The sequence below is a fragment of the Porites lutea genome, chromosome 4, assembly GCF_958299795.1.
Source record: "Porites lutea chromosome 4, jaPorLute2.1, whole genome shotgun sequence".
NCBI lineage: Eukaryota > Metazoa > Cnidaria > Anthozoa > Scleractinia > Poritidae > Porites > Porites lutea.
The window spans coordinates 37020126-37039017 of record NC_133204.1 but is presented as its reverse complement, the minus strand read 5'-3'; the positions used below and the strand labels follow the sequence as shown (position 1 = coordinate 37039017).

Below are 18892 nucleotides of genomic sequence, written 5' to 3'. Positions count from 1 at the left end.
CTGCTTAGACTCCTTTGTAATAGGCTGATTTAGCAACAGAACGGGAACGTCAGTTGACGACGGTGCGCGCAAATCAAACAACTGCCTTGATCAATGGCAGAGCGGCAAATTGAGCACCGGAAGTCGTGTTTAGTCCTTTCCGCTCGCTTTCCCGTCGTCAACTGCCGTTCCCGTTCTGTTGCTAAATCAGCTTAATATTTTTGAAGGAGCTGTGTCACGGCTGTCTAGTTCATTTTGTTACTGCGCTTTTCACAAACACGCGAATTCTAAGGGTGCGTTCTTTTGGGATGATCCGGATCAGGATCAGTGATCCAAGATCATTCGGATCATGGTAGATCAAATGAACCGATAAATCCTTGTCCAGAGTGGATTCATAGGGTCATTTGGCCTGCCATGATTCGAGTGATCTCAGATCACTGATCCTGATCCGGATCATCCCAAAGGAACGCAGCCCTAAAGCTCAAAAGCCTCCTTCACAATTGCGTTTTTCGCTACCGTCAATCATAATTACGATCACAAGCAACGAACCTTCAAACACAGAAACTCACGAAACGGATCGAAATCCATCAATCACAGATCACAAAACATGACCTTTTGAATCCGTTTAAGTAAAGTTCTGTTTCCTAAGAGGTCCACCAAGATGATTGACGGCAGTGTAAAACGCAAATGTCAGTTGGCTTTTGAACTTCAGAGTTCGCGTGTTTTTGAAAAGCGCAGTAATATTGCCAATTCAATTACACATCTTTATTCAAAGTTAGCACAAGCAAAGAAATTACTTGCAAATGCAAAATCACTGCCTCATATCAAACAAATCTGTCCCCCAAGCATTGTATCAACAGTTACAGACAAAAGAATTTGACCAAGTTAGCACCTCACCTAAGAGCTAATTCAAATAACGAATGAAAAAGATTTTAAGTGCAAAAACCCCAAAACAACGAAAAAGAAATACTGAAGCTTAAGAAAACTCTGGTGCAAACGCAAGACAAGTTAGCGAGCGAATATAACCACCTTTCAGGCTACACGGAAGTGTATCTTACAATGACTAAGTTATGTAATATAGTTGCGATGAGATGAAAATATCATTTATTTACCCAACAAATACTTAGGAGCTCGGACGCATTAGTTGGAGAAGTTGGTGCTTTCCAGTTCGAAATTTGGAAGTGTACATTTATAGAGATACTTTTCAGCTGCTGCACTGTAGTGAGAATGAACGCAATGTGCACTGTATAAAGTTTGTTCAGCTCTCAATACTCCTTAAATGTATACGAACCATTTCAGTCTTCGTCGCAGGAAATTAAAGATTCTTTAATGCGAATTTTTAGTGTATCCCACAAGCAAAATAATCATTCAAAGGGTTTATTACTGGTTAGGGTTATCAGATCGGAAAAGAATTAGAGACAGAATTAGGTTTAAGATCATTTGTAAGAATCTTACCCTGAAAGCTCTTCTCATTTCCTTCCAGTCGCGCCGTACCGAGGCACGGATTGTAGCCATGAGTTCTATGAACCTATCAGTCCTTACTCCTGGGCTTGTCTGAAAACAAATACAACTAATCAGTTTTACAGAACGACAGAATGCTGTGTGCTGCCGTACTGTATCGTATGTAGTGTAACGGGTTCTGTTGATAGGAATACAACTTGATTTGATGTAAAGAGTTGCGAGGGCTGGATAAATTAGGAGTGTGCTAGTCCATAAAGATCAACGAAAAAGTACGAGTTGTATGCAGTTTGCTGGAAATTTTGTTTGTATATTACTATTGTGTCCAATCCGACTCGAAATCCGAAAATAGTCAAACCTCTCATAACGGGGTATCTCTCATTACGGACAATTCTATTGGTCCCAAAGACACTAAATTTCACTGTATAATTCCCACATCGCATAATAGGAACACCTTTGTAAAGGGGACACTTGACTCTGTTTCTTTGCTGTACGTATTAGGTTGGTCTGACTCAACATGAAAAATTAACACAAGCAGGATTGAAACAAAAGGGATTTTAATAGCAACTGGCTTATCTCTGGGCAGCCTTTCAGAAGATTAGGAATGCCATTGCTACACCATGCAGTCATTTGACTGGGTGCTTATGAGGAAGGCTGGACCACACTTTAAATGATCGTCGTTTTGCCCTTAGTAACACTCACCGGAATTCGGGTGTTTTGTAGCTTGGGTCTAGCGAGAGAATTGCTATCTTGTGACTTAAGGTTCAACACAAAATGTCGCATAAAATCTTTGTATTCGATTCTGAAAAAAGAGACAATACTCGATTAATGTCTGGCACATTCGCCAATAGTCTTAACAAAGAAAATTACTGATCTGTAGGCCTTGAAGCGTCACTTCAACAAGGTATAACACAAGTCCCCCCTTCTTCAAGTTCTCGGAATATCGATGAAACAAAAGTACAACCAGCATCAAACTATCATAAGTTAAGACTTCTTCAAGTTTTCATGTTCTGTTTGCCACTTTGTAGCCATGTATTAAAAAATTGAAACATGCTCCCCCTCGCTCCCCCGACTACGCAGGGTGGGAGGACAGAAGGACATATCCAAAATATAAAAAGGCCATTTCCTAGTTCCAAAAACCCACACTTTCAAAACGAGGCTAAATGCAAAAACGTTCTTTAGATAACGAGTCTCATTAACATTTGCACGAGAAAGAAGTCGTTTTCATATCAATGGTTTCGCACTTAGTCTCGCTTTGAAACAGAGGCCTCGCGAGACTCAGAAATGACCTATTGTCGCATCTATCGAACCAGCCACAACTTCAAGGAGGTTTTCGTTTCTTTTGTTTCATGTTTTAGAAAACCTAAGCTGGTTCACAAAACGTACCCTCCTTTTTCCTCGCTGCTGTGTTTCCTCCACAAAGACAACAATTCGTTTGGGCTGAGCTCAATATCGTGCTTCCATAAAATAACTTAAACAGAAATAAACAAATGGAGTATTAGTTTCCATCAACTCGACATAAACAGTCACAGCTTGGAACCATAAAATGCGACTAAAACAGCGGTAAAAAAAGAAAACAAAAACAAACAAACAAACACAAGCAGGTAAGCAAGAAAAACAAAACAAAAGATCGAAACACACCTCTAAGTTGCTCAAAGTTAACGACTCCTTTGTTTCCGCTGTCGATGTTTCTGAAAGATTTCTGCATCTGCTGCCAACGACGACAAACCTAAAAAACGAACAAACAGTACAATAGACAGTATAACTGGGTGCTTTGGTTGTCATTCAGTAACATGAAAAGAACCTGGAAGATGCCAAACATGTATGGTATACGGAAAATCATTCGGTCTGACCCTATTGAGAGTGAAATACTGCATAGATGATCGAAAGAGGTCATAACCCTCTTTTCTCCTACAGTAATAATTTTAATGTTTTCGTTATCGACAACATTACATTCAAGACCTACCGCGTCTTTAATTTTTCTTTCCACATCAGTTGCTGAAGGAGGCGGTGTCAGTGATTCAGGTGATGGAATCCTGGCAGGTGAACGTACTGGCGACATTGCGGGCTCAGAAATCTGCAACAAACGCGCGCAAATAAATTATGACAATAACAACTTGTCGAAAGATGACAAAGCTTACCACCCCATAAGTTTGTAAACAAAAAATGAATTGCATATGGTTGAAGACTTAGTAACCAGCTTTACGCTTAAATAGTATTAACTCAAAACCGCATTTATAATAGCAATTTTCTTTGAAAAGGCCTGTGTAGCTGTTGGTTTTGTTAGGGTCGGGAGCGCGTCCGAGCAGCAAAGCCGCCGGGAGAATGGGACAGAGAATGGCGCTCGTTCCCGCCGGCGCTTTTACCGCTTCGCCACTGAATGGCGCGCTCACCGAACAAAACCACCGGCTACGTAGGCTTCTTTGAAAAGAACTTTCCTTGATAGTATAAATGGAAAAGTATGGAATTTTTCATCCTTAGTATCAAGGCAAGACCAAAACGTATCAAGGCAAACTTGTCAATGTAAATAAAGCTTAAGAACTGAAAAAGCCTTTCGGGTTCAACTGGTGTGGGGAATGGAATCTTTCAGCAGACACAAGCTTGTAAAAAATTCGAAAGCGGCGAGCTCACCCTTCTATCGCGTGACTGAGGGGGTGTCGTGGATGCCACTCGTATAACATCTGTTCGCATGGAGAAAATCTTCAGAAAATCCCTGTAATCTACTTTGCCTTCAGCGTTCTTTGGAAGTTTACTCCAAATATAACTGAATTGATCGCTGCTCATACGGAATGCATGTTCGTTGAGTATTTCATGCAGAGCCGCACCGCTGATTGTCCCCGTGTGGTGGGTGTCTTCGTCTGTGAAAGCCTGAGAATAAAACAATCCGAGTTACATTTAACGAATTATGCCCTAAAAGCAGAGAGACAGAAATCAAGTGGCTTATAAACTCAAATGCCAGAGTATCTTTTCTGACGAGTGAACTTTTGGAGAACAAACCTATCCGAAATATCATTTTCAGTTCCGAACAAACCTAGCAACAGCATGATGATTTTCGATCGACGGTTTAGATTTACGTAGCATAAATGGATTACTGTGGGCATTTGAAAGTACGGAAGGTTCTATAATCCCTGGCACTCAAAAATAGGATAACACGCCCTATAACATGGTCGAGATTTAAATGCACAGACGCAGTTACACTCAGACTGTAAACGCACTCCCATCTTTTTCGCTGCTTTTTGAGCGTTCGTTACCGTGAAAACACAACCACTCTTTTCACTGCTCCGAAGCTTAAGATCCCAAATTTACTCAGTAGCTAAACTAAGTCACTTAATTGAGCTCCTACACTAGCAGACTTTTCCTCGGGTACATTGTAAAGTCATTTCACTTCCGACAGTGGCCGAAGCAAAAATTCGACAAAAGCGTCAAATTTCATTTTGCAAAATGCTGAACACCATGCAGCACTATCTGAAATTACTGCTAAAGAGCTTCCATTTGAATGGTGACACCACAAGATTTTGTCCACAGACTCCGAAGTTGGAGCCACCTAACAAGACTGCGTCATCCCTCAGGAAGTGAAAACGATAAGGCGCAGTATCAATGCTTAAGCCAGTCTCATTAGTCAGTTAAACTTTGCTCAAACAGTGGGTAACATTGAGTGGACTTTAACTGGAAATGAAGCTTAAATTAGAAGAGAAACATTACCTTTGCAAGACTATAAAATCTTGCCACGACAACCTCTCGCACTCTCTTTTCAACTTCAGCCTCCGTCATCCCACGATTTCGCTTGCTAACATGCTCAGCGGTTCTTTGGCGCTTGTCAGGGGAAGGGTATAAACTCTCCAGCCATTTGCGACTGGCCTAACAAATGTAACAACACAGTGACAGCTTAAGATAAAAAAGATTCTGCTGTGTCCATCTTGCCACGCCAATGTGATTCCAAGTTCTAAAATCTTTACCTAACATCTGAAATATAAGAATATTTGGCAAGTAGTCCACTTACCTCGGCGTCTGATTTTTGAAAGCTCTTGAAAAACTCTTCATAAGATATCAGACCTCCTTCACTCACGTTTACCTTTTTCATAAGCGTCTGAGGAATACAAAGTTCATGACGTTGATTAGAATCAGGAGATATAAGCTATGTAACACAAAGTCTGCGGACGAAACTCCAAACCCTTCGCGCAGTACCTTCATGTGGCATATGTTTTATAGAAATAAAATTGGGATTTTTAAAATTTTTGTCTCAAAGTGGATCTCACCTCCAAATTTAAAAGACGTCAGTGTTTAGTATGTTAAAATCATAGAGTTGTTGAAGTATCTTTTTTCACCAGTTTTGACACGAAATAATAATACTAAAACAACAACAACAACAACTACTACTACTACTACTACTACTACTACTACTACAAGGCAAAAGCGCAATGTTCAAATTAAGGTCCCTTACAAAGGCAGCGCAGCTTTGTGAGAGACTCGATCCACGTATCTCAAAACTCGAAGCGTCCGAGCTTCGAGACGCGAGGATCGAGTCTCGAGTTTCGAGCCTCGAGTGTCAACTTACTTTTCAGCGGTACTGTACTCGCTTCAACTCTGAATTTTCAAATAATTGGCTCTCACTAGCTACCAAGATTTAGGTAGCGATATTTGTCTTTGTCGACTTGCGCCTTGGAAAATTCCACAAACTGTAAAATGGGCCCTTAATAAACCAAATAATTTTGAAGGTATTTTGGTGATTGTTTCTTTGCTTGTTAAATTTTAACAATAGAGAAATAAGATGCTTTACCTGAAACTGTTTATCAGACATCACAAAACAGAATGCATTGATTATCTGATGTAAATCCTCTTTGGATATCAGTCCCATTCCATCTCGGTCAAACGCGGCGAAAGCCTGGAAAAGAACGTAATAACATTTACTGCCTTTTGTTTTCTTTTCCACTCGACTAAGATAACAAGTTTAAGTCGACGAAGGCAAGAGCATCCTTTTCTGGGCCTAGACGTAAACGGAAAGAATGCATATGCTTTGTTTGTTGTGAAAGTGTACCTAGCTCCTCTAACTACAACCTTGGACAGAATAAAATGGAACAGCAGACCCCCATCCCCCCGCACAACCAGGGGGCTTTGCGTGTCCCGTCCCTTTTGCAAAGACACTTCACCGCGCAGCTGGCAGACCAATGTACCCCCCATCAGAAGGGTCTTGCTGTTATAGATCTTTCTGAATACAATGTCTTTTAGATACCATAAAATTCTGAAAGTAAGCCCCTCCATGTATAAGCCCCTCCAAATATAAGCCCCCCAAACTCATGACGCAAAAAACCCTCCGTTAAATCGCCCCCCCCCCCCAAATATAAGCCCCCCGGGGGGCCTTGTACTTGGAAATTGCTCTCAAATACAAAGTAAAACAAATCAAAAACGGTTAATTTCTTTCCAACTATAAGGCTTGCCTAATCGAGTTTGAAACGCAAATTTCCCTCCGTAGATAAGCCCCTCCGAATATAGGCCCCTCCAAAAATAAGCCCCTTAAAAAGGGCCTTTGAAAAATATAAGCCCCAGGGCTTATTTTTGGAATTTTACGGTATTTGTTGCTAAAATTCCTATCAATATATGGCAGAAACTTTTTGCCACAGCTTGCAATCCTGGACATAAATACACTTACCCTCTGGATGGTTTCAGGATTCTCACTTATCTTGCTTCTTAGTCTGTTGATGGCTGCTTCTGGGGTAAGAGAATCGTGTCTCTCAAATACAACAGGCGTGACGACTTTACCTGGCGTGTCCAGGGTAACGCGGCCATAACCTGCATGCCTGTTATCCTCAAAAGCGCTCAGGAATTTCTCGTAGGACAGTTTGCTCTTATGCGATAGTCCACACCTACAGGAAACAAAAACGGGATTGTCAACTGATGCACATGGACCAAGCATCATTAGAGTTCCAGTTGTACCGTAGAAACCTTTGGTTTTTTTTCCTCCGGGGCGCGTAGCGGAATGTTTAGGAGTCGAGCACAGGGCGAAGTTACGACCCTTGAGGCCAGGAGAAAAATATTGTCGCGCACGTCAATAGGAAGACTTGACCGGAACCGGAACCGCGGCACCCAAGGTGACCAATATTTTGAAGTAAGAAGGTTAAGTGAATCTTGGAACAATTTTCATGCTGCCCGTCCTCCTCGCGAGTTGTTCAAAGGGCGATTAGCGCAAATCCAGGGATAGTTAAGATGTCGACTTATATACTCTATGCACGGGTACTTAACCTATTTTGCGAGTTCAGGAGACAGAAATTCAAGAAAATTATCATAATCGCAAAAGTGGTCAGTACTGACCTGTCCAGGAGTATGTTGAGCTGCACATCATCCAAAAAATAGTGGAAGTCAAATAACACTTTCTGAAGCTCATGTCTTGAAATGTATCCGTCCCTGTTGGTGTCAACGGTCTCAAATGCTTTCCTCAGACTTTCATAGCCGTCTCGAAAACGATCTCTACAGTCAAAAAGAGACAAAACAGCGAATCAAAGAAGTAATGAATCCCTGGAATTTAAGAGAAGACATAAGAGGGCTGAAGTTGGCATCTTGCCACATCGAAGGGGATTAAGGATACGGTATTGTATTACAGAAAGTTCGAGACACATGAGAAAATAAATGGTAGAAATTTCACGGTTTGGTCTTAAGAACCCATGAATCGGTCGGTATAATACTTGCTACAATAATAACGATTTATAGGAAGCACATCCACATGGTGGCCTTTTGTCTGATTCCTGGTTGAATTGGAATTTGAGAATGTTGGTTTTTGAGGAAAGGGGAAAACCGGAGTAACCGAAGAAAAACCTCTCGGAGAAAGGGAGAGAACCAACAAATAACTCAACCCACATATGGCGTCGACGCCAGGCCACATTGTTGATAGGCAAGTGATCTCACCACTGCGCCACCCTTGCCCCCCCCCCCCCCCCCCCACCCAGCCCTCCCCTATAATGCGATAGGTAGCTAGAAAACAAAGGGACCACTTACCTCAACTGTTGCTCGACCTCAAGAGCGGATAAGAAAGAGGCAGCCTGGGCCTGATTCCACGTTGCAGCCAAGTGCATATCCTTTATTAAGTGAAAAAAATTACGAGGCGATTAGTCTTTAATACACTACAACTTTATCTCGAGCACTACCCCAAACCATCGGTAAGAAATGATCCTCAAAAAAAAAAAGGAAAGAGAGCGTGCTGCACTTCAAAAATGTAGTTCGATAAAAAAATTGTTTTAGCTGTACTGGATTAGAGTAGTTCGCGTAATAATTACAGAGTCAAACCCCGTTAATACGGAAACCGAATTAAGAGAATTGAATTCAGAGAAAATGTAAGTGCTTTCTTCCCCTGGGGACAAAGAAAACTGTCCGTAATAATGAGGGGTCGGTATTAAGCATAATTTATGCGATAATTACGCACACTCGTGACAAATACTAGCTAGCATGAGTACACACCTGTTGGTTTCTGTACATGCTCTCTAGAACCTGTTGACTTTGCTGTGCTATCTGTGTACTGTGTCCATGTATATCACCGGGAGCTAGCTCCCCTCCTAACTTGGCAAGAAACTCTTTATGATCTACATAGCCATTACCATCAGTATCATATCTGCACAAAGAAAAGGGTGATAATTGAAGAAACAAAAAGACAACAACAAAAGTGAATTATAACACGCATTCTGTTGATTGAATTGTGAATAGTTTTTCCTGGGAGTTTGGCAATATGTTCAAGTGAGATGTCGCAAAAGACAGTAAGGAAGACAAGGAAAATATTCCCCGGTGTTCTTCCCGCTGTCTCACGCGCACTTTACCATTCAATAATTGCAAATTGTAGCATTCCAGCATCTATCTTTCTGTCTTTTGTTATTCTTTATTTAAATACAACCAATCGACAGGTTCTCTCATTTGACAATTACACAATTTTGTTTTGCTACTTTTTCTTAACTTCTTGCCCCTTCCTTAACCGACTTTCCTGAATTCTGCCACATAAGGACACATCGCAGTTGAAACAGCAAAGCGCGTTTAAGTCTAGTTAACTCTAACATCAGCATTTTTTTCTAACTGTTTCTTATGGAATTGATTACAAGAACTGGTTTAAAATGACCTAAAATCATGAAATTTTATCTGACATATCCTTTGTTCTCATAACTTATTCGTTTAATGATACAATCATATTTATTTATAAAAAGAAATTGGACTGTGTCACCTCTAGAGCTTTAAGGGTTAAGCTGAACTAATAACATACTTGTTCCAAAGTTTATTGAACTCTTCTTTGTTGAGCGGTATCTGGTATTTATACAGGACTTTCCTGAGCTCTTTCTTGGAGACAATCCCATTCCCATCACGATCAAAGGTCAGGAAGGCTTTAGCTACATCTTCGTTTTGTTCCCAAGCTTTTCTTTTGATGACCTCGTCTGCCTGTTCTGCAGTCATGTAGTTCAGATCTTGCGTTTCGTTAAAGCTACATGTGACGGAAATAACGAAAATCCGATCAATGTCTAATTCCTTGACAGAAAGAAGATTTTTAAAAACTGTATCACACTCTTTAGTACCTGAATCTGGTAATTTCAAAGTAGAGACGGATTATTCGTCAGAGAGGGGTTATCCGTTGGATAATTCGCGCCATACAGATAATGCGTCTTAATTTGAAACTGGAAAGGTCTTAATCTTGGATGGACAATCCGCCTTTACTTTAAATATCCATCTGTTTTTCCGTCAATTTTGACGCATTTTGAAGATGGATTATCCGTCTCAGACGGATAATCCGTCTCTGGTGTGAAAACAGCCAATGAGTATATTACAATCAAGGCAACAGGCTCGTGTAGCTGTACTCAGCGATACTGAGGGGAGCTTTAGCATGACGACAGTGACGGTTGATTGTTATATTTTAACAATTTTCTGCCGTATCCAGGGATATTCTTTACCTGTGATTTGAGTACAACCATGGATGTCCTTCTTCCACCTTTTCCACATGTTCAAACCGTTTAAGAAATTCTCTGTAGTTTAGTTTAGCTCCCTTCTGTATGCCAAGGTTCGTCATCAGTTTGTCAAAGTCTTCATCCGATAACATGAACATGAATGAGTCCAGGATCCGTCTGAATTCTGGTCGAGTTATGAGGCCGTTGCGATCAAAGTCAATCTTTTGGAACGCTGCACGCAAATCCTGCGGAACACAATTACAAAAGTACGAAAGAAGATTTTAGATGACAAACGTTAACATCGCCATGTGCTCATGTCTAAAAACAGTGATAAGAGTAAAAAAATCACCGAAAGAAAAGATGATTCGGTTGTAGAGTAGTTAACACAGCAAGTTTGAATGAGCATAAATTCTCGGTTTATTTTACCTGAAAATTCTCCCTAAGTTTGGTTCTCAGTCTTGCTTCCACGACACTTGCTTTCATGGACTCCTCCTGAGGAATTGGAAGGTTATACCTGAAAAGAGGGGAAAAGATAAATGTCTCTTTACTTCTTCACAAACAGATCTGGAGTGATGTGACCCTCAGGGTTGTGTGCTGGTGACCGGTATACAAAGAAATTTCCCTTGTGGTCTTAAGCTTTAAAGGAATCACACCTGTAAAATTCTAAAGAAATTAGACTATGTTTTGATATCACTTTAAAACTCTAAAAAACACATTGGAATCAAAGAAAACCCTGGAATATGGTTCAGTTTTATTTGAAATTACTCTTCTACTAAATCTCAACCATAAGTGCACGTCTTTGACTTAAGATTCTATCTTCAAGGTGGCCCTCAAGTTTAGGTCTGTCAAACGATAACTAAACTGAATATTCCACAAATTGTTGTTTCACGTTTGCTCTGTTCTTATCAGTAAAGTTGAGTGATGTTTACTTATTTTTATAACTTTTTGAGCGTTATCAGCAGTGTACCCGGAGTTGAATCAGAAGGTGCAAAACATTGTACCTGTGGCTTGGGTATTCTGTTACCCTCTCCCCCACACCAAACGAACGTCGATCCTGAAAGTTGTCCAAGAATTCCATGTAAGACAATTTTCCTTTGTGAAATCCCAGCCTGAAAAAATAGACAGTTATACAAATCATTAGCCGTCGTAATCTGCGATCTTTTGAATTTCCCAGCTATAAAGCCTCGCCCCCGCCGCTCGCGATCGCTAATTTGGAGACATCTTAGTTTATCATTGAGGAAAGCAGGGTTGGAGGGAGAGACAAAAGAAGAGAAAAGAAAAGCGACTTTCTCTTTACTCTATTTTGGTTTCCCATCATCCTCTGCTCGCGCTCCGTGCTCATCTCCAACCCCTCGCACTAAAGTCCACGCTCCTCGCTCCTCGCTCGCTTCTCCTTAAAAAAACCTGCGGATGATAGCCAGTCAACAGACATTTTTTTCCTTCATCTTCTTTGTTTTATTTTTTTTAAACCGAATTTTGCGAGCACTCGAGCGAAGTGAGCACACAAGACCGAGCAGTCAATATTCCCCCCGCGGTTTCCATTTCATACGCGTGCTCGACGGTCTCTAAAGAGAAAATAGAGAGTTTGTGAACAGGCTAGTGAAGGAGGCAGCGAGCTCTAAGAATTAACCAATCGCAGCAAAGAAAGTGTACCTCGCGCTTAGAATGCGAAATTGATCGTCATTCATGTATAGACCCAGACTGTCCAACACCTGCGGAAGTTAAAAATAAATAAATAGATAAATACACAAACATTTCCCACAAAGGCTAATCATCTTCTTTGAACCTATTTTTCCCTTGACTAAAACCAAATTAATGCCTACCATTCTGAATTCTTTTCTCGAAATTTTCCCATCTCCATCACTGTCAAATTTTACAAACGTTTTTCTGAAATCTGGAGACCGCTGGGCAATGTACTCCTGGAAAGTAAATGCATATACCGTGAAAATAAGGCAGAACTGAGGGGGTTTTTCAACCCATGCCTTGATGATCTGATATGAAACACGGTGTCGAGTGTTTCAAATATTCAAATATTCATAAATACCTTGAGTATATCCATGCATTCATTGGCTGTTTTCTGGCCAGTCAGATTTTGTGCTCTCTCTTCTGCCAATTCCAATCTGAAAAATTGCAACCATTAAAAAGTAGCCCAGGATTAAGCAAAGAAATGTAAAACAAATTTTAACACCACGTGTACTTCACTGATACCATTGTTAAAAGCTTTTTGCAAAATTTGACTGTCTCATTATTCGATAAGATTCGTACCTCGTGGACTGATCCTGCTTCATGAACTGCACTTTTGCTTCGTTTTCATCGTGAATTCGAGTGCTCAACCCATTGATGTCTCCCCCAATAATATCTACGCCCTGTAGATAAGATATGATAAAATTCGTGAGCGGTTTGAACCGATGAGCCAAGTCATAGCTATATCGCGTATGAAAGTTGTGTAGAAGAGTAGTCTTGGATGGGACTGCTACGATAAAGACTAACACCTCTGAGTCAAAGTAAGTTGCGTATCGCCAGAGGATGCGATTAAACTCCAGACATCTAGGTATCTTTCGAACTAGTGTCGCAGGCTTATGCTAAGGTCGCATGCGACAAAGTTGTGCCATGTAAATCGGCCTTATGGATTACTACACTGCAAATTACATATAGTTCCCCTTACCAGCTTACTAAGAAATTCTTGAAAATCAATCGTACCATCTGCATTCTCATCACAGCGACTCCACATCCTTGCAAAGATAAATTACAATACATAGTCAATAAATACGCCATTTCAGAGTTCCCCCGGACCTCTGTTAGGTGCTCAGCCTTTGATAAGGAAATGATTTGTTATTCTCATGCAAATAAAACTCAATTTCACAACAAAGGTTGCGCAGTTGAACCTTATTATGAAAGTGAGGGTTTTTGGAACTCGGAAGTGGCCTATTAGTACTGTAAACAATGAATTAGCCTGTTCCAGGGTATCAGATCGTAACTATGACGTGTTAGTAAACGGAACGCGAAAATCTGAACGCGAGACCTGGGAAAAGGGAACGAAGGCGGGAAAAAAAGGGAGCCCCTCCTCTCCCCAGTTCCCTCCCGTTTAATGTTCATGCTCGCGCTTTCTCCAATTCGCGGAAACGACTACAGCATGCAAAGAAAGTAGTGTCTGATAGCGCGGGGCTAATGGATTTTACTATCGGGCTAGTGAATTCTGTCCTTAACTTGCCCGAAGGGCAAGTGAAGTATTTTGAGAAATTCAACTTACAAAAGAACTGTGAAATCAATTCTGCTCATCAAAAAATTGGGGGGCCTAGTTTAATGACGTTTGGCCTAGTAAATGCTAGCTTCAGCTTGCCCGAATGGCAAGCTGTAAAAATGACTTTCTTTGCACCCTGCGACTATCTCGGAGCCTGAAACAGACTAAAAATGAATTGGCCTTAAACGTCACCCCTGCATATTGGGACTTACAGGTCAAAGTGGTCCTCTGAAACAGGAAGGCAATATCTTTCCAGTAGCTGCTTTAGTTCGTTACGTGAAATGGAGCCATCTCTATCACCGTCAATACCTAGGTACGCTGATGCTATTGCCTTCCAATTATCTGTGATCTTGGATCGTAAGATGTCTTCCACCTACAAATAAACCAGAAAAAAATATCTACATCACGCAAGTTTGGCATTAGTAACTTCTTATTCACTGATTCCTAAAGAGACTTGTGCTTTTACAATTTATACATCAAATTGATACTTTGAGTGCTAGCCCTACTGTAACTGCGTGCAAACGGACGCAACAACTCCCAACATTGTTGCGCCAACAATGTTGGGGGTTGTTGCGTGCGTGTTGGCAGTGGTGTGCAAACGGATGCAACAACTCCCAACAATGTTGGGACCCGCGGTGCATCGTGGGAAGGGTACAACCCATAAACCATGCGTACTGAGCGTGCGTGGCCCCAACAATGTTGAAAGAGCTGTGCAAACGGATCCAACATTGTTGCGCTACGCTTCGGCGATCACGGAACAAAAGAAATGTTAGGAGTTGTTGGCTGAAATGTTTGGCCGGTTTCAAACTTTGCGCAACAACACGCAACAGGGGTGTGCAAACGGACGTAACACGTAACATCCAACAATGTTGGGAGTTGTTGGCCAACAATGTTGCGTCCGTTTGCACGGGGCCTTAGGCCGAGGGTAATTCAGTAGCCATGGCCCATGGCATCAAAATTGCATGCAGAGGAATGACCTCTTGTACAAATCCATCGACAGCCAATTTGGGAGTTGTCCTGAGCATCCTCAGCAAAGCGAGGTCTGGTACACACGCATTCGTATGAAAAGAAATTTACTTTTGCATGTGATTTGAATGACAACTTATTTTCATATGAAAGAATAAGTACCGGGACTAATTTTGAAAAAAGAGGCTACATGTAACTTGGATATTGCTTAATACTACCAATTTTGTTAGGTTTGTGTACTTTTTGTCAGAAACCAGCAGTAGACAATCGAGGAACTTACAGTTGACCAGGCCATCACAGCAGGAGGAGAAACACTTTTCGGTGAGTGATCTGATATCAGCCATGGGTGGGCATCCTAGAAACATAACACAACAAAAACAGTTTTAGTAGCAATCAAGTAGGTTTTTATAATAAGTTACTACAACCTCTAGATTTTGGCACAGCAAGTGTCCTTCCTTTTCTGTCGAGATAACTACTACATTGCAAATGATTTATAAACATTGGATGTTTTAAAAAGCGCCAACATAAAGTAAATCATAAAGGAGATCTTGTTAAGGCCGTGTTTATCAGTGTGTATTGCTGGTTAGCTGCAAATTCTGCTAATTCCAATCTAAACCACGTGAAAAAGAGTTGTCCCAAAACCTTTTGGCCAGGATTGTGGCTTTGGAATTCCTCAATTCTTAAAGCTCACACAAAATCGCTTATGGTAAGAAATTTTCCTGTAGGGCAAGTAACTTGTCATGCTCGCTTGCCACGATTTAGGGATAAGACCAAGGAAAGTCACCTTCTCACTAAATGAACTCTGACAAAGACGAAATGGGCCTGAGGAAACAAAATTTGAGTTCTTCCTGTGTTTTCCCCTTAACCTTGGACTTAAGGGGTGGGGTTGACAAAATTAATCTTCAAGGCGGTAGGGTAGGTAAAGATATTTCGTTCAATAGAGCTCGACTGTCTGGTATTTCTAAACACTACTGAACTATACACATGTATTACCTTTGTTTCTCTTTGCTCAAATCTGTCCAGGAATTCCAAATAGGACACATAACCTTTGTTGTAAGGATCAATCTTGGCCATCAGCTCATGAAACTGCTGTTGGCTCATTCGAAAACAGAAGCTTTCCAACACGCGTCTAAAATCACGTTTGGTGACACGCCCATCTCTATTCTACAACGCAAACAGTTGTTAAAATATAATTAATTAATATAGGGATATGATAAATATAGTTCATGTTCCCTTTGTAGTGTACGTCATTTGGGAACAAATTTCAAGGGCTATGGAGCAAAAGCAACAGTACACATGAATAAGGCCAAGGCTGTGCTCTAAGAAAAATTGAAGGAAGCCCAGTGTTCTGACCTGTAAAATCTAGGGTGCCCAGCATATGATTTGTATGAAAAGAAAATAAGACTTCTGAGTCACTCAAGAGGAAAAGTTGGGCCCTTGGGGCCACTGGGCTCTGCTAGAGCACAGCCCTTAAGGCACTAGTTAACCATTTCCTATGAACAGATTGTTTTAAACTTTATGTGGAGCCCTGAATATGGCTGAGAGTTACTCTAAGATTTTGTGACAAAGGGCATGTTAGGTTCCATGAAAAAGCCAAATCAGGAATGGGTTAAAGGAAATTCAGAGGGTGAGTTGAATGAAAGTATCTGACTGTATTCAAACCTCTTTAAATAAAGTATGAACTTGAAAGGTATTCTCAAAGGTATAGTTGGGAGAGAAATTTTTCTGAAAAACGCATTGGCAGAATGCAAACTTAGAGATCAAGCTTCCTGAAAATACGTTCATAAACACTGCCATACTATCAAACTTACATTACTTCAAATGAACATAAATTTTTAAAAGTTAATGCATTTATTTTTTAGTTACTTACATCATCAAAAACAAGAAATGCTTGCTTGACAGATGAGAAGCTGTTCATAATTTTATCATGAAGAAGCTTCCAAATATCCTCTGTTGTTGGCATGGCTTCTGCCTCACGTACCGGGTTGTACCTAGCAATGTGTTCAAGGAAAGATTGCAATTGATCAATAGGATATTATCACCAAGCACAAAATACTGCATATTCATTTAAGCAAACAACTATGGGCACCAACATATAAAAGGAGCTTAACAACCAGCTTAAATAAAGTTTCCAAGACTTGCTAAGATATGTAGACTCGTGTTTAAATTCCAAACTTAGTGACAAAAAAATAAACTCGGTGACAATGATGATAGAGTAGTACAAAATAGATGCAAAGTTTTAACAACCCAAGAATACCTCAAGATCACCCATGTACCAAAATTTTCAGAGATTAGTACTTTTGTACACACATGTACAGTGTATGTTTGATCTTATTTGCCATCCCTGCTATTATCGAATTATTTTTACTTCTGAAATGAGCTAACTGACATCACAAAACAGTCACAAAAGAGCATACTGGTGACTTGGTTTGATTGGAATAGTCTGTCCATTTCCCTTGCTAACTGGCATTTGGAATTTACTGAGGAACTGTTGGTATGATATTTTGTGATTAGCCCGGATCCCACATCTGTAAATGCAATAAAATAGTTTAATACATGTACATGCAATTTAATTTTATCCACAGGCATGCAAGGTGCAATGGAAGAAGCCCTAACTGCCAACTTGAGTGTATGATCTTACAAAACATAAACACTTAAGAAAAGAGCAGCAATAAAAAGATTGAAGTATTATGACTACACAGCCACATGCCAGGGCTCTAAGGATTGTTCAAAAAAGCCCAGTTTAAGCTTTGAAGCTATAAATCCAGGGTGTCTAGTATATCAGTTTAGTGCGAAATCTATCTTTTGGTTGCATTTAGATCAAAGTATTAAAGTAGCGAGGGGATATTGGAGTGGCCTGAGCACAGATCTGACTTGAATAAGTGTGAAGAAACTGAACTGAACTAATGTAAACTAATGAAAGTTTTTCTCCATTACCTGTCCATAAGCTCCAAAAACAATTTGTCTGACATTGGAAAGGCAAAGTTAAAGAGAACTCGTTTGAGTTCATCCAGGGTGACAAAGCCATCACCACGCTTGTCAAATGCCACAAATGCACGGCTTATGTTGCCATGGTTTTCAAGCATCTGAGGCGAGAGAAAAGAATTGTTAGAATTGTGAAAGCTGAGTATAAGAGTGCTTTCTATTTGGGTGCATGGACATGTTTAGATGAGTTCTCAAGAACTCCTAATTGCTTTGTGGGTAACAAACTACAACTACTACTACATAAAAATTCTCCACACTGATCTCCATACAGGTTGTACATAAAGAAAAGTTGGATTAAACAACTGTTAAAAGATCAAAGCATTTTACTACTGAATATTACCTTTAATTCCCATAACCTTTTTACTTAATTATGCTTTGAATTTTGTTTGGAGGAAGTTAATTTTTGTTACTATAGGGAATAAAAGGGTCAACAACTAAACTTAAGCAGTGTACCTTCTTTCTGAGTTTCTGTTCCAAGTCTGTTATTGTGAGCACTGGAGGAGATTGCTTGGTGGCATGACTTGATCGTGGTCTGCTGTTTACTGCTGCAAACTTCACTAGATGCTGATCCTCAACTAGGTTTTGGCAAACAAAACAATATTATTAAAGGTGACTTAAATTACAAGCTATGCCTTGGCATTTAATTTTGGTTACACAAAAATATCTTCAAACATCCTTTTAGGTTATTTTTAGCAAACCAGTCTTAATTCTTCCAACGTTTGGAAACTTGACAAAAGTGCAGTATAATAATCTTTGATAGTGGATCCACAAGAATACACCTAACAATGTTTCTGCAATAACTTCTGCAAACAATGAAAAATAATTCAGTTTCGGTAATACCAAAATACTCAACTGACAATGAAGTAGTCAATACAAAAAAATACATTTTGTACAAAATCATTAATATAATGACTCTACTAAAAGCATACTGTGTGGTCTCTTGTGAAGTTTGTAAATTGTCTTCAGAGTTTTCCTGTTTTTCTCATAAGTCAATTTCTTTCCTTCCAATGAGTAGGCAAATAGTTTCCCTTCACCAACATGGTCTTGCAATAACATTTGGCCAAGAGGCATTTTTCTCGTTATGACTGGGAAAGTCAAAGACCTTTTTCGACTTTTTGTTTGTAAACTATGCTTCTCCATTGGCTTGTAAAATGAAAAACTATTTTTTAAATTATCAACAGCATAGCCTTGATTTGGTCTTTTCAGCTGTGCTCCAAGTTTGAAAGGAACATCCATGGCCAAAAACATTTTGATCACAAACTCTAATGGATCAATTCAGAAAACAATGCAGAAAGTAGTTTAGACTTTTATGTCTTCAAGCATTTGAAGGCAGATGTTTGTCGCTTGAGGAAGTTAT

General features: G+C 40.1%; 1 protein-coding gene across 1 annotated transcript in view; it reads right to left on the bottom strand.

Annotated features, from left to right (window-relative positions):
* LOC140933467 (EF-hand calcium-binding domain-containing protein 6-like) overlaps nucleotides 1-18892 on the bottom strand; it is a 28177-nt gene that overhangs the window by 1040 nt on the left and 8245 nt on the right. Inside the window, exons 8-36 of the mRNA XM_073383025.1 lie at nucleotides 17989-18110; nucleotides 17488-17636; nucleotides 16968-17078; nucleotides 16421-16541; nucleotides 15544-15714; nucleotides 14831-14905; nucleotides 13797-13957; nucleotides 13009-13075; nucleotides 12609-12709; nucleotides 12388-12463; nucleotides 12167-12262; nucleotides 11997-12055; nucleotides 11345-11452; nucleotides 10770-10857; nucleotides 10350-10588; nucleotides 9671-9886; nucleotides 8884-9034; nucleotides 8425-8504; nucleotides 7744-7899; nucleotides 7085-7298; nucleotides 6215-6319; nucleotides 5438-5524; nucleotides 5140-5295; nucleotides 4069-4305; nucleotides 3404-3514; nucleotides 3079-3166; nucleotides 2824-2908; nucleotides 2140-2239; nucleotides 1435-1533 (exon numbers count right to left, since the gene is read on the bottom strand). Of these exons, the coding sequence (XP_073239126.1) occupies nucleotides 1435-1533; nucleotides 2140-2239; nucleotides 2824-2908; nucleotides 3079-3166; nucleotides 3404-3514; nucleotides 4069-4305; nucleotides 5140-5295; nucleotides 5438-5524; nucleotides 6215-6319; nucleotides 7085-7298; nucleotides 7744-7899; nucleotides 8425-8504; nucleotides 8884-9034; nucleotides 9671-9886; nucleotides 10350-10588; nucleotides 10770-10857; nucleotides 11345-11452; nucleotides 11997-12055; nucleotides 12167-12262; nucleotides 12388-12463; nucleotides 12609-12709; nucleotides 13009-13075; nucleotides 13797-13957; nucleotides 14831-14905; nucleotides 15544-15714; nucleotides 16421-16541; nucleotides 16968-17078; nucleotides 17488-17636; nucleotides 17989-18110 (3629 nt within the window). The remainder of the gene's footprint in view (nucleotides 1-1434; nucleotides 1534-2139; nucleotides 2240-2823; nucleotides 2909-3078; nucleotides 3167-3403; nucleotides 3515-4068; nucleotides 4306-5139; nucleotides 5296-5437; nucleotides 5525-6214; nucleotides 6320-7084; nucleotides 7299-7743; nucleotides 7900-8424; nucleotides 8505-8883; nucleotides 9035-9670; nucleotides 9887-10349; nucleotides 10589-10769; nucleotides 10858-11344; nucleotides 11453-11996; nucleotides 12056-12166; nucleotides 12263-12387; nucleotides 12464-12608; nucleotides 12710-13008; nucleotides 13076-13796; nucleotides 13958-14830; nucleotides 14906-15543; nucleotides 15715-16420; nucleotides 16542-16967; nucleotides 17079-17487; nucleotides 17637-17988; nucleotides 18111-18892) is intronic.